We start from the raw sequence: 26,084 nt of genomic DNA, 5'->3' as shown, positions 1-26,084 counted from the left end.
GACAGGAATATCCCACGGCTACTTCTAGTGTTGTGTTAAGATCAGGAACTGCGGTCTGTATAGTTACCACCTGCTCAGAGCTAGTCGCATGTCGCTCCTAAATTACCAGTCCATAACACCATCCACAATGTTTTCCATAGATCTTTGTTGCGGAGATATGTGGTCGCATGTCGCTCCTAAATTACCAGTCCATAACACCATCCACAATGTTTTCCATAGATCTTTGTTGCGGAGATATGTGGTACCCGTTGTTCCCTCTGTTGATCCTCCTGCCCCGGTGTTGGTTGAGGGGGAGTTGGAATATGTGGTTGAGAAAATATTAGATTCTCATTTTTTGAGGCGGAGGCTTCAGTATCTTGTCAAGTGGAAGGGTTATGGCCAGGAGGATAATTCTTGGGTGGTTGCCTCCGATGTTCATGCCGCCGATTTGGTTCGTGCTTTTCACTTGGCTCGTCCTGATCGGCCTGGGGGCTCTGGTGAGGGTTCGGTGACCCCTCCTCAAGGGGGTGGTACTGTTGTGAATTCCGCTCTTGGGCTCCCTCCGGTGGTTGTAAGTAGCACTTTTGTGAGTTCTGCTCTTGGGCTCCCTCCGGTGGTTTTGAGTGGTATGGCTGCTTCTTGGATTTAGCATCAGCAGCTGCTTCCACTGATCGTCTTTCTGGCTCGGCTATTTTAGTCTGGCTTTATCCCTCAATCAATGCCAGTTGTCAATTGTTCCTGCTTGGAGTCACGGCTCTTTTGGATTTCCCTGACACTCTGACCTGTTCAGCAAAGATAAGTCCTTGCTTGTCCTTTTGCAGTCCTCTCTGTTATGATCCTAGTGGCAAGGATCGCAAGTAGACTAGCTAAGTAACTAAACCGATGACCAGCTCTGGGGAAGTGGTATCTGGATTGACCGCAACCTGATCCTATCCGCAAACAACTATAGGCAGCCGTGGAACGTTACCTGAAAATCCTAGACGTCTCTTCACGGCCTGAGAAACAACCTATTCCTAGGGGGAAAGTAAAGTACTTACTTGCCTCAGAGAAATGACCCCAAAGATATAGAAAAGCCCCCCACAAATATTAACGGTGAGTTAAGGGGAAAGCACAAACGCAGAGCTGAAATAGATTTAGCAAATGAGGCCCGCTAACACTAGATAGCAGAAAATAGGAAGGGAGCTGTGCGGTCAATAGAAAACCCTAAGCAAAATATCCACGCAGAGATTGCTCGAGCCCCCGCACCAACTAACGGTGCGGGGGAAGCAACTCCATACCCCAGAGCTTACAGCAGCAAGAACTCACATATTAGCAAGCTGAACTAAACTCATCATACACAGAAATCATATTGCAGACTGATGAGCAAAAAATAATCAAGCAGAAACTTAGCTTCTCCAGAAGAGACTGAAAACGAAGATAATCAGGGGAGATCAGAATAGCACTGAAAACATCGACAGCCGGCAACAAGTGGAGGAAAAGCAGAGCTAAATAGGAACCTCCCTAGTGCATAACGAGGCAGCTGATCAGCCACAGACCCGCAGGATAACAAACAAAGCCACCAGGGGGAGCCCAAAAACAAAACTCATACAATACCACCTGTGACCACAAGAGGGAGCCCGAAAACAGAGTTCACAACACCTCTTATTGTGGACTTTATTGTTCAGCACATTCTATGTTTTGCTCATTTGTCCAGCTTATCAGTATGGATCTATTCAGCTAAGCTGGAAGCTCTGGGCAGCAGATTTTGCCCTCCACACCTTTAGTCAGGTGTGGAGATTTTTGCATTTCTCTGCGGTGGACTTTTTCTAGTTTTTATTACGGACCGCACAGTGTTCTGTCCTGTACTATCTATCTAGCTAGAAGTGGCCTCCTTTGCGAAATCTTGTTTCATTCTATGTATGTCATCTCCTTCTCCACTCACAGTCATTATTTGTGGGGGGCTGTCTATCCTTTGGGGATTCTCTCTGAGGCAAGATAGCCTTCCTGTTTCTACCTTTAGGGGTAGCTAGTTCTCCGGCTGTGACGAGGTGTCCAGGGAGTGACAGGAACATCCCACGTCTACTGCTAGTGTTGTGTTAAGATCAGGAACTGCGGTCCGTATAGTTACCACCTGCTCAGAGCTAGTCGCATGTCGTTCCTAAATCACCAGACCATAACAACCTGAGGCATTCTTGACATTCCAAAAATGTAATGGAGTTTTCCAGAAATTTGATATTGATGGCCTATCGTTAGGATAGGTCTTCCAGATTAGATCAGTAGAGGTCCCACCCCTGGCACCCCCCACTGATCAGATGTTTCGAGCTTCTATAGTGGTCTCATGGACTCAGTGTACAAATCCAGAACACCACAGCTCTGTACACTGCATAGTTCCCGTTTTCAGGTACTTCAACTCGGCTCTCATTTACTTCAATATGAACTGAGGTGCAGCTGCTTCCAAGTATACGATGCTATGTTGCCCTAGCTATATCTTTTCTCCTGTGGCAATGTGCGTGGGATCCCCTTTCCCATGTGATGCTTTTTCTATGGGCAAAATCGCCTGGCGACTATGGATATGTCATTTAATTGCACATAGCTATTGATGATTTTCTTTCATATATTCTTTCAATACTACATTATTGTCTGTACATGTGCATCACACCTTTCCTCTTTACTAAATACTATTTGACATCTTTTAGCTGTATTGTCCATTCTTACCTACCTCAGATATCCACCATATTTTCATGAATCTATTGGTTATCATGCCGGTTATACGGATTATATTCCAGTGCCAATTTTTGGCCTATTAAACAGGTTCTGGTCCAATTGGTGTGCTGAGACTCTAGGGTCAATGTTTGCTCTCGTCCGCTTGCCCAGTTGTCTTTAGAATGACCGAATGGACTGGGGCACATTCCACTGAACGCCCGCACGCCTTTCTCTTGAGCAGAATACTAATCAGACAACACAGGCTGAAGGTAAAACAGTGTGGCAATAATTTATTGAGCCACCAACAGACAGTAACATATAGAACAGTCTCAGTAAATACCATAGCTGATGCAAAAGACAGAGTCTCACCCTTCCGCTGGGATTAGAGCAGCTGCAACTTCGGGACATCCAGGTCCTGCTACCCCAACCAGTAGCAATGCTCTTTTGGTGGGCACCCACAGAGAGGAGGTAATGGTAAGTTTAGGAAACTAACTAAGTGCAGTGAAGTATGTGGCCAGGTGACCTGACTGTCCCAAACTGGATTTTTCAGAATGTTTTTGGGGGTTCAGTGATGGTCAATGGAGCAGATTTGTATTCTTCTAGCTAGGGTTCCGGTCCCTTAAGCTGGTATCCTGTAGAGTTTCTGTTTAGGGAACAGAGGCAGATCCCTCTTTTATAGTTCACAACTATCTTTCAGGCCATCTTGCACAGGTCAGGGGGAAGGTGAGACGGGGTCAACTCATTTGTTCGAGTATTTAATCTATCTGCATAGTTTATCCTTCCCTGCTTGCAGGCCAACAAGTTGCATGGACTTACACAATGGTGATCAACATATTAGCAAACATTAATTGTTCAATGACCCTACATCCCTGTCATCCAACCATAGCAACACAATATGTTGCAACAAATGTCGACTCAAGAGTCAATGTTAAGGTTCATAAAGCAACAGCCTATGTCTCTTGACCCACCGAAGAACCACGCCTGGCCTAATCAAGAACAAATGCTGTGTCATCACAGTGAGCAAGTTTAAATGTGTTTATTTGTATTGTCTAGGCTTTTATGTTTGTTACTTAATAAATATTTACATTGTTCAAATTTAAGTACAGACGATCTTTTGTACTAGTCTTTCCTTTTTTTTTAGCTCCATATATTGTTTACATCCTACTGCTGCTAGAGTGGCAAACAGCTGATTTGTAGGGGAGCTGAGTGTCAGACTCCCACAGGTCAGATATTTATGACATAGTCTAAGGATAAGCCATCATTATCAAAGGCCTGGAAAATCTGTTTCATAGCTTGTGTACTTGATGTTTTTATTTTTTAATAAATTTACCTCTCCAACATTCAGCACCCCCATAGATCAGTCAATGCAATGAGCTGCAGTTCCCATGTGAGTGCTACAGCCTCTTCAATGTTTACATCTACTTGCAGGCTATCACATTGGTGGGTGTGGATCTACTTCTCCACAGACCGGGGAAAACCTGGAGGGGCGTAACATACTTCACTATAGCCCCAGAGGTTGTGGTTAGACTTGAGCCGCAGGTGGTCACCAGGTACCACTCATGGACAGACCCCAGAACCGCAGCAGCTGACCCCAAGGGACTGGGATGAAGGTACTGACTACGAGTATTCTAATTTACTGAGATAATGACTTTTGGGTTTTCATTGGCTGTAAGCCATAATCATCAACATTAATAGAAATAAACACTTGAAATGATCACTCTGTAATGACTCTATATAATATATGAGTTTCTCTTTTTGTATTGAAGAACTGAAATTAACTTTTTGACGATATTCTAATTTTGTGAGATGCACATGTATAGCAGGGGTCTCAAACACATGGCACTTGAGGACCCCAAGGCACCATTGTGTGGCCTTGGGCCCCTGTGACAATTGCGGCCCAGTCCATGGGCCGCCGATGTCAGTGTTCGTTTTCAACTGAATGTGCGTCTTTGGACACACATTCAATTGAAAATGTATTGCGGCGCAGAGACTGGCTGTCTGCACAGCAATACCGGTACCAGCCACTGGCCAATGAGAGACCACCGACTGACTTTGTCATCTCCGTTGCGGCCGTGCATGACGTCACTGTCATGGGGTGCCCCGGCTATGTAGGAGGAAGAGGATACTGTTTGCCGAAAGAGCGAGGTCAGGTGAGAAGAATGTTTTAACAGAATGTGGGACATTTACAAGTACGAGACAGGGACCAGAATGGGGACAATACTACAAGATGGGGACAATTATTACAGGACAAAGGACATTATTACAGGAAGAGGGGCATTATTACAGGATGGGGGACTATTAGTAAAGAAGAGGGGGCATTATTACTGTACATGATTGGAGACATTAAAACAATGTTGCTGGCGCACTACTATCCGTATATTGGTAAGGTCAAAGAAGGGGGTGCAGATAAGTGGCTAGTAATAATGACTACCCCAAGAAGAAAAGAAGCCACTTAAAAAGTCCGCACACCACCGATCAGTTGTATGAAAAAGGAACAGCTTTATTGATAACAAATGCTAAAAACAGTTTAAAACCAATACATTTGGGGAAAATTAGGGGAAATTATTACAGGATAGGGGGCATTATTACAGAACAGGTGACATATTATAGGACAGGAGACATTATTACAGAACGGGCGCCAGAATTACTATAAGGGGCTAATTGTAAAAAAAAAAAAAATACTGTATGGGGCTGATTGGGGGACAAAAAAGGAAAATATTCAAAATTAAAATGCTGTTTTATGTAAAAACTGAAGTAAAAAAGAAGACCTGTACTATAATTCATATGATAAACACCATAAAAAAAGAATAAAAAACATGCAATAAAAAGATAATGATCAAAAAGTGATGTAGAAAAATAATAGTATCACTGAAAATGTCATCCTCTCATGCAAAGAACGCAGCCCTTCATATTCAAATATTTTTCTGTGCGGCCCATTTACCCTGCTGTGTTTGAGACCCCTGGTCTATAGCAAGCGTTACCCTGAATCCACAATTGTGGATTGAGCAGAAATATTTTTTATGGCGCGCTATACTGCAGACATTCTGACTCCAGGCAGGGAACCTGCTGCTAAAAATGTAAATCTGTCTCCTGACAATAAGAGCTTTTTTACCTTTTGTCCCAGTTGATATTTCCTCCTGGAATGTAAGCTCTTGTGGGAACGACCCTCACACCCTCAGTTTGTTAATCACTTTGTTTTTCTATCATGTCTGATTTTGTACATGTACCCTGTGAATTATAAAGTGCTGTATATAAATATAATATCACTAGTATTATTAAATGGCGTATGCTATCAATTATATCTAACTATGCCCATCCTGAAATAGCAGTTACATTTAAACTATTCATTTTACTGTAAGTTAACATTGATTGTCAGCAAAATGTGTAAAATTATATTATTAGTTCAAGCGTGTGCACGTTGTAACATGCTTCTGCCTTCTAGTGGTGAAAACTGGAACCAGCAATATCGTTTATTCTGTAGCCGTATCATATAAAACAGAATTAACATATACAAAACTAAAATGGGTACAACTTAGTGTTCTGTGTAAAGCAGTGTCCCTGTGATGGTAGCTGCTGTGCCACTTTCTGCCATCTCCAGTCGCTCTGGGATGCAATTATGTAGGTCAGTACCATCCCAATAGCGCAGCCCCTGTCCAAAGTTAATACGGTGGGTGACAAGGAAATAGGTTTTCTCTGAAACAATATAGGGGACCAGAGGATCCTTATTAAACATTAGCCATATATAAGGAAACACGTCGTTAATGCCAATCCACTCTAGAGTGACAGGGATCACACTCCAAGGTTGCATAATAAAGTGAAATCTTAAGTATATCAAGCCTGGATACAAAGTGAGACAATCAGAACCCCCGTTTATATTAAAAGAATTGTTTTATTGAAGTATATTTAAAATATCAAAGAGTAAGTATAAAGGAAAGTTACTCAAAGAGGAAATGCACCGGAAATAATCCAGATTGATATAGGGAAAAGCTATTGGTAGCAGTAGCCTAAAGACAACTGCATTTAAAGGGAATCTGTCAGCAGGTTTTTGCTGCCTCATCTGAGAGCAGCATAATGTAGGTAAATAGATCCTGAATCCAACGATGTATCACTTAGATTACTGGGAGTAGCTGTTCTGACACAATCAGAACTTTTAGATTTTGCTTGAAGCAGAGCTAAGAAAACAAACCCCGCCCACACCAGGCTCTGTATATACAATGTTCATAGACAGTGAGCTGCCTATCACAGGAGGGGGCGTTGTCAGGTCAGGGGGAACAGTTAGTCACAGCAATGATAAGCTCCTGGTACTAAAACAGTCATTGCAAGCAAACAAAACCACAGAGCTTGATGAGAGGCATCGCTGAAACCTGTGCGTTAACCCTTACATCTTGCTGTCTTCAGATTACATAGCAAAAACCTGCTGACAGATTCATATAGTACAAGGAGTCATATTAAAGCGCATAGGTAAATATCAAATATTGGTGTTAGTAGTATAATGCATAGATGCTGCATTCATTAAAAAATGCTAAGGGTAGTGATATATCTTCGAACCATATACTCAATATCACAGTATAATAGCATATTGCACAGGATAAAGTAGCATCAATAATAGGGATGAGTGGACCTGTGGATGTTCGGGTTCGGTGGGTTTGATGAAAATACAGTAAAAGGTCAATGGGAACCCGAACTTTAGTGCGTAAAAATGGCTGTAAAATGGCCACAGTAAGAGCTAGGGGGCTGCAAAAAGTAACTACATGGGGGTAAGAGAAGGACAATTGCCCTGCAAACAAATTTGGATAGGAAATGACTTAAAGTAACACAGAATAAAAATTATAATCTTGAACCAGGAGGCCGAGGGTCCATGAGGAGCAGGAAGTTGAGGAGGTGGTGAAGGTGGCGGTGGAAGCGGCAGAGGAGGTAGCCAACACTGTTTATGTTTTTTAGGGAGGGGGGTACTCTGAAACCAGGCAATGTAATAATCTGCTTGCCACACTCTATCTGTAAACAGGCTGGGTAATACTCTGCAATTTTGGGGGTTGAAAACAATGAGAGCATGAAATAGGAGATATGTTATATGACCTTGTTCCTGGTGGGGGTGATGTAACTGCAGGGAGACAGAGGACGTTGATCTGTGTCAGCTACTCGACCAAATTAAACACCTCCCTCCTTTGCAAGCAGACGACAGGATGTTCTGTGCAATTTCATAGGACCAAGTACCGTGGGTTGAATGGTCAGGCCAAAACAAGTAGAGTTGGGTTTAGATTGGTTAGCTGAGAGTGCCTTCAGTCCCTTTGCATTGTCTTCCGCCCGGTTTCCTGCTGAAAGTGCAGATTTGGCTCCTGCGGACCATGGGCATCTGCCTTCTACCTCACCCCCTTGCAAATCAGGCAGTCTGAGCCCCAAGTCTTGCAGCAGTCACTTCCGCTTTTTGATGACTCGGGGTCATTGCAGGTTGTTAGCTTTTGTGAAGACAGGGGTTTTCAAGTTCCACTTGAAAGTTCCAAATGCAGGGGATAATCGGATGTGTGGGGCCACAGAATTCTACAGGATGGGGGATACTTGGGAGAAATCTTTAAGGCAATTTGAATGAGGAATGTACAATTGTGGAGGACAGAAGAAGGTCTTGGGAGGAACAGAGATTACATGGTGGGTGATTAGTTCAGAGATATATGGAGGAGACAGATTATGGACGTCTTTGTATCTTAGTTATCTTTGTTATTAGTGGAGTTGGGAGACAATGAAGGGATTTGCAGTGGAGAAGAGGAGGAGTAGCATGGACAGTGGATTAGTAGGGCAAAAGAGTTAAGGACAGACTGGAAATGTGAGAATGCAGTGGGGCATAATGAGATCCTAGATCCCACATGGGAGTCAAGGCCATCCGAGTGTCGTGGGCAGTTCAGAGGAAGAGGTGGTGGTCACGTTGGATCAGCTGCATAGAAAACAAGGGAGCAGATTGCAAAAGCACTGAGGCCGGCCCCTTGCCATTAAGTTGGGTGCTACTGCACACTGCGGCCAGTCACTAGCCTGTTCTCCATCCATGTTAATTTTATTTCTATAGACCAATATATTCCGCAGCACTTTACAATTAAGCAGTGACATATACCGACAAAAAAAATCAATACAAAGTAGGGCAGTTTAAAACAGTTATAGGAGGAGTGAGGGCCCTGCTCGCAAGCTTATAATCTATGATCTACATGCTGCCTTCTCCTCCTGCTCCGCTTCCTCCACCATCTCCTCATCTGGTCACAAACTGCCGGCAGTGTGTGTGCATTTTTGGTGTTCTCACCCTGCTGCTGGTCTGTCTGTGGTGCAGCCTCATTTCTACCTTCCTGCTCCCTGCCTCATATGCAACCTACCCACAAGGTGGAACTTCACTTTGAATATGCTGCAGAGACTGTGCGAGCATCAGCAGGCAATAGTGGAGTTTCAGCGGCAGCACAAAATGGAGTTTCAGCTTCAGCTCTGTAGAACACCACTTCACCAACAATGAGTGGGCCTCGCTAATGCTAGTGGCGCCCCAGCCTTCCCTGTTCCCCAAATTACTCGTGATGGTGAAGATGCTGGGGCCACGTACCTTGCCTTAGCTCCTGAATCAGCCCTCAGTCTGTACCCTTTCCCCACCCAGGGAAGAGGGGAGTAATAGTGTACCGTAATACACCAACCAGACTAACAAGGGAATACGAACAGGGATAAAGGAAAATACCAATCATACAAATGTACACACATAAACAACAGAGGTAAACACCGGATAGTGGAGGATGGGTTTAAACTGAAGTAGAAGAAAGGGAATTATCACACTCTCAAAACCTACCGTCACAGATAAATCCACCAAACGCCTTCTCCAGCAACAATAACCACCAACAACCTCCAGCCATACAGCATAAGCTACTCTGACAATGAGTGCTAGCCAGGACCCAGATTATATAGGAGATGAGACTGGCTAGCAGTGCACAGCTGAGAGCCTTAACACAGGAAATCTTCCAGGAGCTCTCAACTGAACAAATTAAAGCCTGCACTGCTCAAAGAAATTTACACCGTAACTTAATATGAAGGTGAAGTGCTTCTAATCAGTGCAGGAGTAGGATAAATCACACGCTGCGATCTTCTGGCTCCTCTCTGTCATGGTAAACCCGTGACAGCCAGGAATCCACATACATCTTGAAGATTGGGTTCTTGCACCAAAATAGGCTAGGTGCACAAATGTCCAGCCAGGGGAAAGTTTTGCATGATGAGGAGGAGTTGGAGGATCAGGAACAACCATGCTTACAGCAGGGTGGCATTCAAACCAGCTCACAGGCATCAATAGAGCATGGCTGGGGGTATACACAGGATATAGACGATACAGAGGACTCAGACGATGCACCTCCCACCGACGACAGCTTGCCATTGCCTCTGGGCAGCCTGGCACACATAAGGAAATACATGCTGCTGTGCCTATGCAACGACTGCTGAATTTTCCAGGATTGTTACAAGTGCTGATTACTGGGTGGCCACCCTGCTGGATGCCTGCTACAAACACAATGTGCCATACTCACTTCGATTAGAGTGAGATTGGAAAATGTGAGAATACAAGCGCACGCTGGTAGAAGCACTACTGACAGCATCCTCACCTTACAGCAGGGGCTCAGCATAAGCACAAGACAGAGGAGGATGAAGTCTCCAAAGCAGCGGGGCACAGTCACCAACCGTGGGATGGTTAGCATAGGAGAAATGTGTAAAACCTTGCTCAGCACTTTGCAAAATCCAGCTACACCATCTGATAAGTTCTCTATTTTGGTACAGTACAGATATTTTTTGGTAGAGGACCAGGTTCTCGTGGGCCCCAGGAGAGTCTCAGTGGGCTACTTTAACACATACCATGATTCATGATGCCCATAATGTACTACCTACAGTATAATGGGTCCCATACATTGCTCCATTCAGTATAATGGGCCCCCTATACTGTCCATTAAGTATAGCAGGCCCGTTTTATTGCCTCGTTTAGTATAATGGGCCCCATGTATTGCTCCATTCAGTATAATGGGCCCCATATATTGCTCCATTCAGTATAATGGGCCTCATGTATTGCTCCATTCAGTATAACGGGCCCCATACATTAAAAATAATTACTCACCTATCCCCACTCCCCTGCTTCGGTCTCTGCAGCGCATCTTCTGACCCTCTGCACTGCTTGACAGAGGGCACGCTGTACTGACGTCATTGCGCCCTCTGCGCTGAGACATCACAGAGCTCAGATGCAGAAGGGGAATGATAGGAGAGAATTAATGGATGGCTCCCTCTTCCATCATTGTTTTCAATTGCATTGGTATCCAAGATGACAGCCCTCTAATTCGAAGATTGTTCAGCCCTATTTCTGTTATCTGCAATTTGTGAAGAATGACTGTCTTGTGTAACTCCAGTATCTTTGACAAGTGGCCGTGTCTCTTCTATATCACAGACTCTTTCACCCACTTTTATATTTCTATCTTTAGGGTTTTCAAGTCTTTTGTGTGAGATGATTCAATCCTCCTTTTATGTCCTGTTTACTAGGCATATTTTTCCAGTCCCTGTCTTCCATTGCTAAATGTTTAAGAGGTCCTGTGTCATTTTTTATAGGAACTGGATGATGAATTTGGTTGGGCATATCAGGAGTTGACATAGTGGGGCCCATATTATTCACTAGGTCAGATGCATAAGCAGGGAAAGATGTCGGTTCCAGAGGCAACGGAGAGAAAGAGAGAGAAGCCATGGTCTCCTGTATCATAGCCATCTCAGATATTGGAGGAGTAAGTGATCGAAAGCATTCAATAGGACCAGTTTCAGCCATGAGTGAAGGTTCAGTTACTCTTTGCACGGACCAATGCCCGAAAAAGCCAGCTAGCTATATTGTGTTCTGTGGGATTCCGAGAGCTTGGTGGCACAAAACTTAATTTGTCATTGTCAATCCCCCTCTCTTTAGAGTCCATTAAAAAGGCACAGATGGAAGCCCTTGAATTTAAGTAGTATAAATCCAACTTAAGTGGATTATTTCAGATGAGGTAGCAGAAGTTGGGCCCAAGACCCTCCGGGACCTGGAGGCTCTTCGGCTGAAGTGTGAAATAGGCAAAAAAATGTGTGAACAGATCATTCAAATAACACGAGCAATGTCTGGTAAGACAACAATGTCAAGAGCCCCTGAAAGTGGTTAGCATGGAGGACAGTTTTAAGGGCCTGTTTGAAAATGTAGTCAATATTTAAGAATTTTAGCATATTTTGGCTGTATTCATGCTCCCCTTCCCTTTGTTTGCCCCTCCTACTCTTTCCCGCAATGGTACTTACACATGTGGTCAAAATTGTTGGTACCCCTCGTTTAATGACAGAAAAACCCACAATAGTCACAGAAAACTCGAATCTGACAAAAGTAATAATAAATAAAAGATCTATGAAAATGAAAGTCAAACATTGTTTTTCAACTATGCGTCCACAGAATTAAAAAAAATAAATAAACCCACACTGTAACCACATGCACCGGAGACACTAAAGTGTGAAGGGGGCCTAAGGAAAGCATTATCATAGACATTAAATTATGATCCTTCTAATGGGTCCTTAAGAAGTAATAAAGAAAAAGAACACATCTGCTTGCAAAAAATATTTTATTAAAATAATAAATAAAAAAAAAATGATCAAAAAAAGTCTTTCATTAAAATTTTCATGATTTAACGTGAACAATGTCTAAAGAATCGCCATTATCCAAAACTGATGTTAAGGGTTTTTTCCTGCTGTTATTCAACTTAATATAGTGAAGCCTTCATTAAAAAAGTATCCATACTTGAGAATCCGAATCCACCCCCTGCTCCAGCGCTGCCTCACAAATGGCCTCCACTGGTGTCACAACTACTGATTAGCTGAAGGGTCTGCTGACTGGTGGTTGGGACGTCATCGCTTCTGGGGGAGTGGAGACTTTTGGAGCAGAAGCACTGGCACATAGGTGCCTTCGGATCCTGCTGCTAAATCAGAGAAGAGGATTTTGATTTCTATTCTGGCCAAATCAATCGTAGAAAATCCGTTGTCCTGAACAGTAAAGCCTACAGACAAAATGTGGAGCGAATCGGTAAAATTTTGCAGTGGAAAATGAGCAGAAACTCAAAGTTTGCGGATCATTTCCTAAGTTTCTGCTTCAAAAACTCCTCAAAAAACTCTATGTGCACATACGCTAAAAAGGAGTAAGCCATGAGAAACCTGCGTTCTATGTAGCATGAAGAGCTTTTATGGTGAAGAATGTCCAACGCTCCGTTTAAGGGCCGTGTACATTTTTTTTTTTGCTGTGCCAACTATTTAGGAAGCGGCCCACCACTGCTATATTTGCTACATTCTGAGACCCATAACCTTTTTATTTTTCTGTTGAGTTGTGTGAGAAATTGCTTTTGGTGGAACAAATTGTGGTTTTTTTAATGGTAACATTTTGTCATACACAACTTTTTATTCATAAAAAAAATAAACAAAAAAGCAATTCTGACATTCGCCTTTATTTGTACGGCATTTATCATTTCGGATAAATATACGTCTAGGGCGTCTGTTTATAAAATAAATAATTTCTATTAGGAAATCTGGGATTTGGGTTTTTTTTTTTTAGACCACTTAACCCATTACTTGCCAAATTAGCGATTTTCATTTTTTTATTTTTATTTAAATGAGATTTTTAATGATTTTGGGTCCTAAAGAATCAGAAACATAATTTGCCAAATTTTTACAAGTATGGATTTTTCAGAAAAGGGCATCCCGATATTCTATTAAAAATGACAATGACATGATTTCCTGTTTTGAAAACATTCATTTTACAAACACAACACAAAAAATTGGACCGAATTATAAAAATTATAAAATCTTAGTTGCTAGAAGCAAAAAATGGAAGGGTTAATAATTTTTTGCCATTTTGTTTGACAATATTCGTTAGGATAGGGTCACATTGCGTTATGTGACCGCTTTTAACGGACTACGTTACACCGCGCCATAACGCGGTGTTAACGTAGTCCGTTAACGCCGCCATAGCCTGTAATGGTGAGCGCGTCGCTAGCGCCCGCCCACATTGGGCGTGCGCTAGCGATGTCGCGTCATTTGAGTGACGGACCTCGGACGCTGCTTGCAGCGTCCGCGGCGCGCCCGAGGTCCGTTCCTCGCTAGTGCAGATCGGGGATCTGCGCTAGCGGGGACACCGAACGCGGACCCTAGGGAAGCATTGCGTTAGCGCAACCCGCTAGCACTATGCGCTAAACGGATTGCCCTAACGCAATGTGAACCTAGCCTTAGTTGCACCAGAGGACTTGAATATGTGATTTTTTTGATCGCTTATATAATATACTGGACTACTTACGGAGTGCAGTGCAGGATTATACTGTCAGGAAGGCTATAAGTCCCTGCCAATGGATGGATGCAAAAGGCAGAGGTAGATGACGGCAGGAGCCCTTGATGTTTGTCATAGAAATCCAAAGCACCCTGTGATCATGTACATTACACCCCATTGGGATGCACATGTATGTCCATTAGAGGGAAGGGGTTAAATAGTGGCGGTGCCTAATATTACTGCTCTGCAGACGTTCCTCCCATTCAAGTGAAAGGAACTGAGCTGCAATACCAGACACGGCCACTACTAAAAGTGTGGAGCCACGCTGTATAAATTGCAGTGTCCACAATAAATGGGTAAGTGATCCTCACAGGATCGGCACTGCCCCTTTGTTGGCCATTACTAAGGAGACGTTATCATTCTTGGGAAAGCAGAAACCACTTGAAATTTAAATCAATGATGAAACCTGTATAAAATGTAAACCTAGAAAGAAAAATCCCATACACACAAAAAATAAGTAGTAATAGAGCCGTATTCACACAATTTTAGAGTTCCTATTTAAAAGCTACATATAACATTATTTGTTCGCAACACTGATGAAATATTTTAGCACATCATGTAAGTGTATAATATATGTTTGTTTGCTCGTTTCGAGCTATTTGTAGGACCCGGAAGCAGGAGCAACATACTGAACGCAGCGGAGATGTTCAGTGATGGGCAATGTTTAGATCCGGCCACCCCAGGAGCTGCCGAGATCTGATAGATGGAGGTCCTAGATGTTAGACCCACCCCACCACGATCAGTTACTGAGGTCTTAGAAGAAGAGGTAGATGATATTAGACACTCAGACAACCCTTATAAAACAGACAATACAAAGAATGCCCATAGAAACAAAGTTTTGATTTTACAATCTTTCAAATAAAAGACTTTGCTTAGGCTACTTTCACACTTGCGTCGTGTGACGTCCGTCGCAATGCGTCGTTTTGGGGAAAAAACGGATCCTGTAAATGTGCCCGCAGGATGCGTTTTTTGCCCATAGACTTGTATTGCCGACGGATCGCGATGTATGGCCATACGTCACGTCTGTCGTGCACTGGATGCGTCGTGTTTTGGCGGACCGTCGGCACGAAAAAACGTTCAAGGGAACATTTTTTCATACGTCGCGTCCGCCATTTCCTACCGCGCATGAATCGGCCAGAGCTCCGCCCCCTCCTCCCCAGACTTCAGAATGGGCAGCGGATGCGTTGAAAAACTGCATCCGCTGCCCACGTTGTGCCAAATTTTCACAACGTGCGTCGGTATAGGTCCATCGCTAAGCGTCGGCACGACGCAAGTGTGAAAGAAGCCTTAGAGTTTGACAGACTAGTTGTTTTCTGTAGGCTCCATAAACTCTGATGTGAAGACGGCTTCTGCGTAGCCTCCACAGAGGCCGTGTAGTTCTGCCGCTACCTCGTCTAAGGCGTCATCGAGGAGTTCCTCTGCCAGGCTGCAAAAAAGATAGAAATGGTTACTTATGAGGGAGTGTAGGATCCATTTATTCCACTGGTTAGGTTTATAATTAAGTGCGGGGACTCCACTATCTCGCCATTGGTACATGGTCCCGATGGCTTACCGCAGCCCTTAGAGCTGCCAACGGTATCTGACCAATAGGCCTAATAGACTATAATGCATGGAGAAAGTGGAGGACCCTGCTCTAATTGGGATAACCCCTGTAAAAAGCCTTGGAGAATGTAATAAGGGAACCTGAGTGCAAGTACTTACAGGCCACATGTTCTGAGAGATCCAGCAGCGGTGCAGGGAGTGAGTATATGTTTATTTTACAAGGGGAGCTACTTATTTTGAAAGGGAGCTGTCCAGGTAGTGAACAACCTTTTGAAGACTGTTTCATACATACTCATAATATCAAATAGCCAAAAAATAGCGTTCCATACATTATAGTAAAATCAATATAAAAATACTTTATTGTACAAAAAAAAATAATCAAAATTATATAAATAGAATGCAACAATGAAAAAAAGACCCTAGTAAACCACACACGGGTCCGAGGCACAGAAATATATATTCATCATAAATATCATCATGGTACTAATGCAAAAGCACTACTCATTAGTGCAGTTAATTATGGTGTCAGCCCTATGTATTAGTAACAGGCTTTAAATTTAATCTAATCCCATAATGTAAAGCACCACACAAATCTGCACTGTTCATATTAAGTCTCCATAATGGCAAAGTGCCATCCCCGCAAGGAATAAATATATGAAAGAGACAAAGTGCCACTAGTTGCAAAGTTTCTTACCCATGATCAGAGTGACTTGATGCCTGGGACCCCAGTCCACACCCCTGAACAGTGCAGATTTGTGTGGTGCTTTACATTATGGGATTAGATTCAATTTAAAGCCTGTTACTAATACATAGGGCTGACACCATAATTAACTGCACTAATGAGTATTGCTTTTGCATTAGTACCATGATGATATTTATGATGAATATATTTGTCAATGCCTCGGACCTATGTGTGGTTTACTAGGGTCTTTTTTCCTTGTTGCATTCTATTTATATAATTTTGAATTATTTTGTATTTTTTTGTACAATAAAGTATTTTTCTATTGATTTTACTATAATGTATGGAACTCCATTTTTTGGCTATTTGTAATTGTATCGGGAGTATACATTTACTGACCTACAATATACATGGCTAAATTTGGATATTTAATAGGATCTAGAATTTTGGCATCTGGGACCCATGCGCTGTTTCTGGGAGTTTGATTACATACTCATAATATCAGAGATCTATTCATAACACACAGAATCACAGTGACACTTGTGGCATTAATTACCAACTCATTTTAATGTATCATTTACCACTCTGTGATGTGCCATGGGTTAAAGTCTCCCACTTCCTCATGGGAAGTCAGTCGAAGGTGTCGATCAAAATTTGCCGTGTAGTTGTGGATATTCTTCAGCATTTGTGTGGGAACAGAAAGGTTCAAGAATCCCCTAGTGCAGTCTATAGGATGCTGGACAAAGTGGTGAGGAGAATGACGAGCCAACTCTTCTTTATGTATTTGTAGTGAGCTGCGGAAAACCAGAGAGAAGCCAGTGATAACATCTCTAATACGACCATGAAGCCCAGGGCTCTAACCCATTAAATACGGTCTTCCTTTCTGTACAGAATAAACACAAACCCTGTATGTTTAGTCATAAAATAACAGTGTTTTATTCATCTTTAAGTTGAAACAGAGAGAGAAGGCGCGCGGCCACAGAGAGAGAGAGAAGGCGCGCGGCCACAGAGAGAGAGAGAAGGCGCGCGGCCACAGAGAGAGAGAGAGAAGGCGCGCGGCCACAGAGAGAGAGAGAAGGCGCACGGCCACAGAGAGAGAGAAGGCGCGCGGCCACAGAGAGAGAGAGAGAGAGAAGGCGCGTGGCCACAGAGAGAGAGAGAAGGCGCACGGCCACAGAGAGAGAGAAGGCGCGCGGCCACAGAGAGAGAGAGAGAGAAGGCGCGCGGCCACAGAGAGAGAGAGAGAAGGCGCGCGGCCACAGAGAGAGAGAGAGAGAAGGCGCGCGGCCACAGAGAGAGAGAGAGAGAAGGCGCGCGGCCACAGAGAGAGAGAGAAGGCGCGCGGCCACAGAGAGAGAGAGAGAAGGCGCGCAGCCACAGAGAGAGAGAGAAGGCGCGCGGCCACAGAGAGAGAGAGAGAGAAGGCGCGCGGCCACAGAGAGAGAGAGAGAGAAGGCGCGCGGCCACAGAGAGAGAGAGAGAAGGCGCGCGGCCACAGAGAGAGAGAGAAGGCGCGCGGCCACAGAGAGAGAGAGAGAAGGCGCGCGGCCACAGAGAGAGAGAGAGAAGGCGCGCGGCCACACAGAGAGAGAGAGAGAGAGAGAGAGAGAGAGAGAGAGAGAGAAAGGCGCCCGGCCACAGAGAGAGAAGGCGCCCGGCCGCAGAGAGAGAAGGCGCCCGGCCACAGAGAGAGAAGGCGCGGGCCACAGAGAGAGAAGGTGCGCGGCCACAGAGAGAGAAGGCGCGCGGCCACAGAGAGAGAAGGCGCGCGGCCACAGAGAGAGAAGGCGCGCGGCCACAGAGAGAGAAGGCGCGCGGCCACAGAGAGAGAAGGCGCGCGGCCACAGAGAGAGAAGGCGCGCGGCCACAGAGAGAGAAGGCGCGCGGCCACAGAGAGAGAAGGCGCGCGGCCACAGAGAGAGAAGGCGCGCGGCCACAGAGAGAGAAGGCGCGCGGCCACAGAGAGAGAAGGCGCGCGGCCACAGAGAGAGAAGGCGCGTGGCCACAGAGAGAGAAGGAGAGCAGCGATAGAGAGAAGGCACACGGCGACAGACTACATAAGGCAGGATGGTAACAATGCACAATATATAGACAGATGAGGTTGTCCGCCATCAGTATATTTTAATGATGGCTCTCTACTTACTCTCCTTCATAAGGCTCCTCTAGTAGAATATCCACCACCGGCTCCCGCTGTCCTATGGGTTTGGTGATCCTAATGGGGTGAGGAGAATGAGGTCTCTGGACAATGGCTGCATTACATCTTTCTGTAATAAAAGGATCTCACAATGAGTCTAAAAGAAAAAAAATACTAGGACATATCAAAAAGGGCAAAAGTAGAAAGATAAAAAAAAGAAAGAAAAAAAAACTATGAGGATCTGTTAACTAACCCTTTTCTTCTTGTGCCCAGAATTCAGGGTCTGAATAAACTATTTGAGTTAACCTCTGCCGAACCGCTTCTTGGTATTTCTAAAGGTAAAACTGTTACTTATTAGAAGAATCACACTTATTTTAAAACCATTTACAGCATTTATTAGTGGGTTAAATGCATTTTTTGTTAAGGCCATAACATACATAAATTATACCTTAGACACATTCAATAAATGAAAGGCTGAAATTCCATGGATTTAACAAGACCGTCCACTGACCAAACTACGGATTAGCTGCCCGGTTGAGTTTCCATACAGTTTATAGCACATTATCTTGGGCATGCTGCAATATTCTGTATGTGGAGATACTCTCTTAACCTACGATGTATAAGTGATATTATGCCACCTTACCTTGATCTATGCCTTCCTATACATTAACTTGTCCTTGGCAATATATTTTGCCTATATAATAAGCACTATTTCCATGCTTAAGCACTGGCCATTTTATTGTTGTGTTTTACATTTATTACACTTTATGTATAGTCATTTATACACCAAGATCATGTGTACATATATTTTTGGCCACTGGGTTAAGTTCTTATTTCTACGCTCTTACCTCCGCTGATGTCACCTGACCATTACATGAGTTGTTTTTACTCTATTTGGTTACCAAATCTAAATTTTATACAGTTGGCTATAAAAATGCCAAAAAGTACACTATATGCAGAATTAGTGGACATAAAGAGTATTTTGACCACATCATTTTTATGCAGATTTTCCACCTTTTCCAACTTGAATACTTATTGGATGAAGCAGGGGGATGTGCATTTGTGTAATGAGGAGGGTGAGGCCTAAGGATACAATGTCCTTTATCAAGGTTTGCAGAATTACTAGGCAGTTGGTTATCCTCAGGCAAAACGGCCAAAGAAAAAAATATATATAAATGACTAGGAAAAGTCAGAAATTTTTAGAAGTCTAATAGAGAGAGGAAGCACTCTTGAAACTGCTAAGAAGTTGGGGCGAGATTGCAGAATCAGCAAAAGTTTGGTTGAAAACAGTCAACAGGGTCACAAAAACGTAATTAGAAACAAAGCCGCTCATTAGCTGCTAAAGATTTGAGTAGAATCAAACATGAAACAACCATAAACCTATTATCCTCCAGTGTTGCCATATTCCAGAACTGTAACCTCCCTGGAGGCCCAGAAGTACTCGGTGTTCAGTGGTCAGACATGGCCAAGGTAAGACAGAAGGTGAAACGTCAATACTGGGGGGGCAAGAAATACCTGAAGATAGATTTTTCTAAGGTTTTATGGACTGATGAGTATTGCGGGTGCTCGAGTTAGACGTTCATGTACCCGTGTGTTGCCCGTGTTGGCCATTCAATCACCGCATGTTGTGCGGCTGTTTAACTGTGGCCGTGGGGATGCGAACATCTCACACGAGCACCCACAGCAAACACGAGTAATGAGCACTTGCGTTCATCACTACTGATGAGAGTGACTCCTGATGGACCAGATGGACGGACCGTTCACTGGATCAGTAATGGGCGCAGCCCTCCACTTCCACAGACACCAGTGAGGTGGAGGTGGGCACTGCCATGGGCTGTGATTATGAACGTTTTTAGAAGATACTTTCTTCAAGCAGTACAGGAAAAAGTCTGCATCTCTCAAGAAAACTGATTTTTATGCAGGACAGTGCTCCATCGCAGCATCGAAGTCTCCACTGCTCGGCTGCCAGTAAAGGCCTTACAGAGGAAAGAATAAGGACTCGGCCCTTCCTCACCCAACCTAAACCCTATTGAGAACTTTTGGGTCTCACTTAAACAGAATTACAGCGAAAGAAAACGGTCCCCTCTCTGATCAGTGTCTGGGAGGTTGTGGTTGGTGCTGCCCAAAAAGCTGACAGTCAACAGATTAATAAACTGATGGACTCCATGGATGGAAGGATTATTATTCTTACTGAAAAGAACAGGGGCTATATTGGTCACTGATATTTTTAAATGTCAGAAATTTTATTTTGTACATGGAGTTGTTTGGTCATTATTCGATGAAAATAAACAATTGAGGTGGGAAATTAACATTTTTCATTTAGCTGCCCAATAATTCTGCACTCAGATTTTATTCCAAGACAAAACCTCACTTTTACTTTTTTAAAGGGGTTTTCCACCACTAGGACAACCCCTTTTTAAACTAAATGTTCAGCCCTGATAAAACAATAGCGCCTATACTCACCTCCTGTGCCGGCTCCGTTCCCGGGGCTGTGATGTGGTGGAATGACACATGATGCTCGGCACCCAATCAGCACAGCCATCACTGTCTCCGCCTTCGGACAAACTGAGAATGAACAGGAAGTTCGGGCTGCAGCCCATTCCTGACTTCCTCTTTATGTTCAGTTTGTCCAAAGGTGGAGAGAGTGATGCCAGTGCTGATTGGGTGCCGAGCATCATGTGTCACAACACTGCACGAGAGACTCGGGGCGAGTGAGTGTCGACACCACGGGAATGGAGCCGGGAGGCGAGTATAGGCTTTTATCGGGGCAAAACATTTAGTTTAAGAAGGGGCTGTCCTAGTAGTGGACAACCCCTTTGACTATTCAGGTTTCAGGATAATTATTTAGATTCAACAACAGCATTGCATTCAATAAAAGTAATAATCGGAAATACACGTTGCCTAATGTGTGCGCGCACAGTGTAGTATAGCAGTATGCATGAATTCATGGCCACTTGATTGGACTCCTGGTTACCAAATTGGTGCACCATTATTGATGCTTTACCTCCATTTCCTCCATTTTTTGGAATATAGCCTCCAATTCATCAGGTTGTTGAAAGCTAGGTGAATATTCCACCCTGCTGGCCAGACTCGGATCCTGCAGGCTCTCATCTTTTTCTGTTGCTGAAGACATGTCCTCCTCCAACTGATTGAAAACAAACATTACTTTATGGTGAGCTCAGCTATCTGTGACCATCAGAGGTTATATGAAGCGATTCAAGAAAAGTCATGTTCTACCTGATGTCCTGTGACATTACTGCCCATACTGTGGGCGTATGGCAGACTTTTTGCAGCATGGGCTTCCCTCCTACAGAAACAGAAATACGAGAGACGGAGTACATAGGAAATTTGTGTCAAGATGATCGTTGTATTAATGAGAGTCATTGGCTAAAGTCAACTGCCCGTCATGGCAGCTGTCAGGGGGCCCGTCGTGGCATCATAGGCAGCTGTCAGGGGGGGCCCGTCATGGCATCATAGGCAGCTGTCAGGGGGGCCCATCGTGGCATCATAGACAGCTGTCAGGGGGCTCGTTGTGGCATCATAGGCAGCTGTCAGGGGGCCCGTTGTGGCATCATAGGCAGCTGTCAGGGGGGGCCCGTCATGGCATCATAGGCAGCTGTCAGGGGGGGCCCATTGTGGCATCATAGGCAGCTGTCAGGGGGCCCGTCGTGGCATCATAGGCAGCTGTCAGGGGGGGCCCATTGTGGCATCATAGGCAGCTGTCAGGGGGGGCCCATTGTGGCATCATAGGCAGCTGTCAGGGGGCCCGTCGTGGCATCATAGGCAGCTGTCAGGGGGCCCGTCGTGGCATCATAGGCAGCTGTCAGGGGGCCCGTCGTGGCATCATAGGCAGCTGTCAGGGGGGGCCCGTCATGGCATCATAGGCAGCTGTCAGGGGGGGCCCATTGTGGCATCATAGGCAGCTGTCAGGGGGCCCGTCGTGGCATCATAGGCAGCTGTCAGGGGGGGCCCATTGTGGCATCATAGGCAGCTGTCAGGGGGGGCCCATTGTGGCATCATAGGCAGCTGTCAGGGGGCCCGTCGTGGCATCATAGGCAGCTGTCAGGGGGCTCGTCGTGGCATCATAGGCAGCTGTCAGGGGGCCCGTCGTGGCATCATAGGCAGCTGTCAGGGGGCCAGTCGTGGCATCATAGGCAGCTGTCAGGGGGCCAGTCGTGGCATCATAGGCAGCTGTCGGGGGGCCCGTCATGGCATCATAGGCAGCTGTCGGGGGGCCCGTCGTGGCATCATAGGCAGCTGTCGGGGGGCCAGTTGTGGCATTATAAGCAGCTGTCAGGGGGCTCGTCATGGCATCATAGGCAGCTGTCAGGGGGCCAGTCGTGGCATCATAGGCAGCTGTCAGGGGGCCCGTTGTGGCATCATAGGCAGCTGTCAGGGGGGGCCCGTCGTGGCATCATAGGCAGCTGTCAGGGGGCCCGTCGTGGCATCATAGGCAGCTGTCAGGGGGTCCGTTGTGGCATCATAGGCAGCTGTCAGGACTCTCCTAAAGAAGTTCCATCAAAAAGTCCTCCTTCAGTTAGACACAAGGCCTTGAAATGGAGCATCTGGTTGCTTTATAGCGGGAGTGCATAACCAATTTAACCCATTATGTGCAGTGTACAGATCCATTTGATATAACATCTGCCTGGACTTACTGTTTGCACCGCTCACCTAAGATCCCGTAAATGGGCTATTTCCTCCCTGTAGAGATTGTCAAGTTGTTGCAATCGCTTTGCAGTTTCAGACTCCAGCCAATCCAACCTATCAAGGAACGGCACAAGAAAACCTCAAACAACTTTTAGGTGCTTAAAATTGGCGTAAAATTATTTGAACCCATTTTCCAATAAACGTAATATTGCGGTAATCTCCACTTGTTACTGAAGTGCTGTCATGAATTTTAGGGCAATTTTACAACAACAGTTAGGTCAGTTCCACACGTCCAACATTCACTATTCGGGCACTGAACACGCTGCCCTGACGGCCCACGAGTCTCCTGAACAGAACTCAACAGCTTCATTTGTTGTCAATGTCTGTGGAAGTGTGAAAATTCAGACATTGCAGATTTACCACTGGCATCCCTCACCAAAGTTTGTGGGACAATACATTTGGATAGGGTTCAGGTATTAAAGATGGAAGGGGTTCATCCGCACGCGCTCACGTTAACAGCATATCACTTGCGCTGCTGGTTTGTTGTGGGATTATATACATGAAACCAAACATCTGAAAATTGCTGAGGAGTTCTATTTCTACATCTGGACGTACTATAGGATTCATCCGTTTTTTTTACGAATAGAACATCTGCCCATTATAATCTAGGGAGCTGTTCACATGTCCGCGTTTTTTGTGGACAGTTTATCAACCCAAGCCAGGGGTAATAAAAGGTTCATTTCCACCAGATGTGCTACATGACTCTCCATATTTGTTGGACTATAGAATGGATTCGGCACGCACCCCTCTCTTACAACTTGCTGGTGTTGCTCCTTTTCCTTTAGTTACTTTTAGAGGTTACAGAGACTCACTGACCAAACACTCAGGAAAATCAGATTCAGCACACTAATAACAATCTCTTCATTTTTTCATGTTTGAGGAAAAAAAAAACAATCACTGAAATCTGAATTCAGCCTTATAGTAATTCATTTTTAGGAGTCGTCATTCTAAAGATTCTCTATCCTGATGTTGGATATAAATCCCGCTGTTAATCACAATCACTGACAATGGGATTTGACAGGTGCCAGAGGGTGCGCATCATTCATCCCGCCCATTGGTACCCCTGTCATGTGATCGAGGGGTACTGATGGGTTGTCATGACAGCCGTTAGTCTGCTGAAGACCCCTGTGCCTGTCATTACTATCCACCGTGAACTCTGGCTCGTGGCCAGTGCCAAATCCTTTCTATGCATAGCACAGGTGATCGGACTATCGCAGCTTCAAGTCTCCTAAAGGGAAAATTAAATAAATAAATAAATAGATAGATAGATATATATATATATATATGTACAGTACAGACCAAAAGTTTGGACACACCTTCTCATTTAAAGATTTTTCTGTATTTTCATGACTATAACAATTGAACATTCACACTGAAGGCATCAAAACTATGAATTAACACATGTGGAATTATATACTTAACAAAAAAGTGTGAGACAACTGAAATTATGTCTTATATTCTAGGTTCTTCAAAGTAGCCACCTTTTGCTTTAATGACTGCTTTGCACACTCTTGGCATTCTCTTGATGAGCTTCAAGAGGTAGTCACCGGAAATGGCAAATGCCAGCAGCTGATTTATGCTTGTAAGCAGCACATGGCAGGGACGTCATGCGCTGCTTACATGCCGAGGACAGCTGCCAGAATACTCACCGCTCCCCACGCTGTGACTATGTGCGTGGAAAGCAATGAATATTCATTGCTCTTTAATAGCGGGTACAGCGTTATCCGAAGCCGCCGGCTTCCTGCAGCTGCCAGGTATTCACGTGTGGGCACTACTAAAGGGAATGAATATTCACTGCATTCTACTCCTTAAGTAGCGGGCACATCCGAACGCCCGGCAGCTGCGGGTAACGGCTTGTCCACTATTAAAGAGAAATAAATATTCACTGGAGTGCCTCCTGTGACCCGCTGCTCCGCTGCTCACCCACCTCCCCATCCAAAACCAGAGCAGGTACATCCAGACTATAAGGCGCACCTCACATTTTTCTCCACGGTTTTGGAGGAAAAAAGTGCGTCTTATAGTCCGAAAAATACGGTTTACATGTTTGGTATCTATGTACTCGTACTGACCTGGCAAATCATATTTCCCATATTTCCAGATAGGCACAAAAAACAATTGTGGAATTGCACTTTCTTTTCTTTAAAAAACAAGCCCTCATACGGCTATGTGGACAGGAAAATAATTAAGTTATGGCTCTTAGAATAAGGGCAGGAAAAAACAAAAAGCACAAAATAAAAATAAGTGGAAAAAAATCGCAAGGCCATGAAGGGGTAAAACTACATTACAAAAAAGAAAAAACATTTTTTAGTTTTGCTCTTTTGTGACTATAACCTAAGATCTGGTCACAGTTCCAATACAAAGAGCACAATAGATATCTTTCTCTTCTCTAATTCTCCCTTTTTAATAGTAAAAATTAAAGAATGACAGAAAAAGCTTTATATATTTTTACCAGGGACAATAGTGTAGAAAACTATTCTACAGTATAATAAATAGCCTTCCAAAAGGAGACGAGAAAAATTTTGTTTTCAGGCAAAGTGGCTGACGGGTTCCATCAGCAAAAAACACCACTGAAATCTATGGTTTTAGGAAACCCCACAGAACAAAACAGAGCAGAGCTTAAAGGTTTATCCGGTTTCAGAAATCCCATCTCTAGGCATAGCTGGATTATAAAACGAAATCATCTTTACTCGCCTTTCACCACTGCTCTTGGGGTCTGCGCTAGTCTGCCATACAGACGCAACGTCGACAGCGCTGTAGCTGATAGCTGAGCTATGGGGCTTTGCCTCAGTCAACAGCAAGAGCTCCAGCGCTCACCGATTGGCTGCAGAGCTCACTGATTGGCTGCAGCGTTGTTGCATGACGTCAATACTGTATAAAACAGGCATCGGAAGTCAGGGTAGAGACTCAGAACAGGGCCCAGGGACACTGAGTAAAGCAAAGTTTTTCACCAGAAAACCCTTTAACAATACAGATAATATGCAGTAGAATAGATTATATATATTTTG

At 44.4% G+C, this 26,084-nt stretch overlaps 1 protein-coding gene across 1 annotated transcript in view; it reads right to left on the bottom strand.

The window, feature by feature from the left end:
* Positions 1 to 14,491: 14,491 nt before the first annotated feature.
* Positions 14,492 to 26,084, bottom strand: part of KIAA0753 (KIAA0753 ortholog) — a 36,659-nt gene continuing 25,066 nt past the window's right edge. The window contains exons 10-16 of the mRNA XM_077294384.1: positions 23,044 to 23,133; positions 21,610 to 21,679; positions 21,377 to 21,517; positions 18,626 to 18,704; positions 18,382 to 18,502; positions 16,820 to 17,032; positions 14,492 to 15,443 (exon numbers count right to left, since the gene is read on the bottom strand). Coding sequence (XP_077150499.1) covers positions 15,320 to 15,443; positions 16,820 to 17,032; positions 18,382 to 18,502; positions 18,626 to 18,704; positions 21,377 to 21,517; positions 21,610 to 21,679; positions 23,044 to 23,133 — 838 coding nt within the window. The 3' untranslated portion in view covers positions 14,492 to 15,319. The remainder of the gene's footprint in view (positions 15,444 to 16,819; positions 17,033 to 18,381; positions 18,503 to 18,625; positions 18,705 to 21,376; positions 21,518 to 21,609; positions 21,680 to 23,043; positions 23,134 to 26,084) is intronic.

Source organism: Ranitomeya variabilis, chromosome 3 (assembly GCF_051348905.1).
Source record: "Ranitomeya variabilis isolate aRanVar5 chromosome 3, aRanVar5.hap1, whole genome shotgun sequence".
Taxonomy (NCBI): domain Eukaryota; kingdom Metazoa; phylum Chordata; class Amphibia; order Anura; family Dendrobatidae; genus Ranitomeya; species Ranitomeya variabilis.
This window is presented reverse-complemented; position numbering and strand designations above follow the sequence as displayed.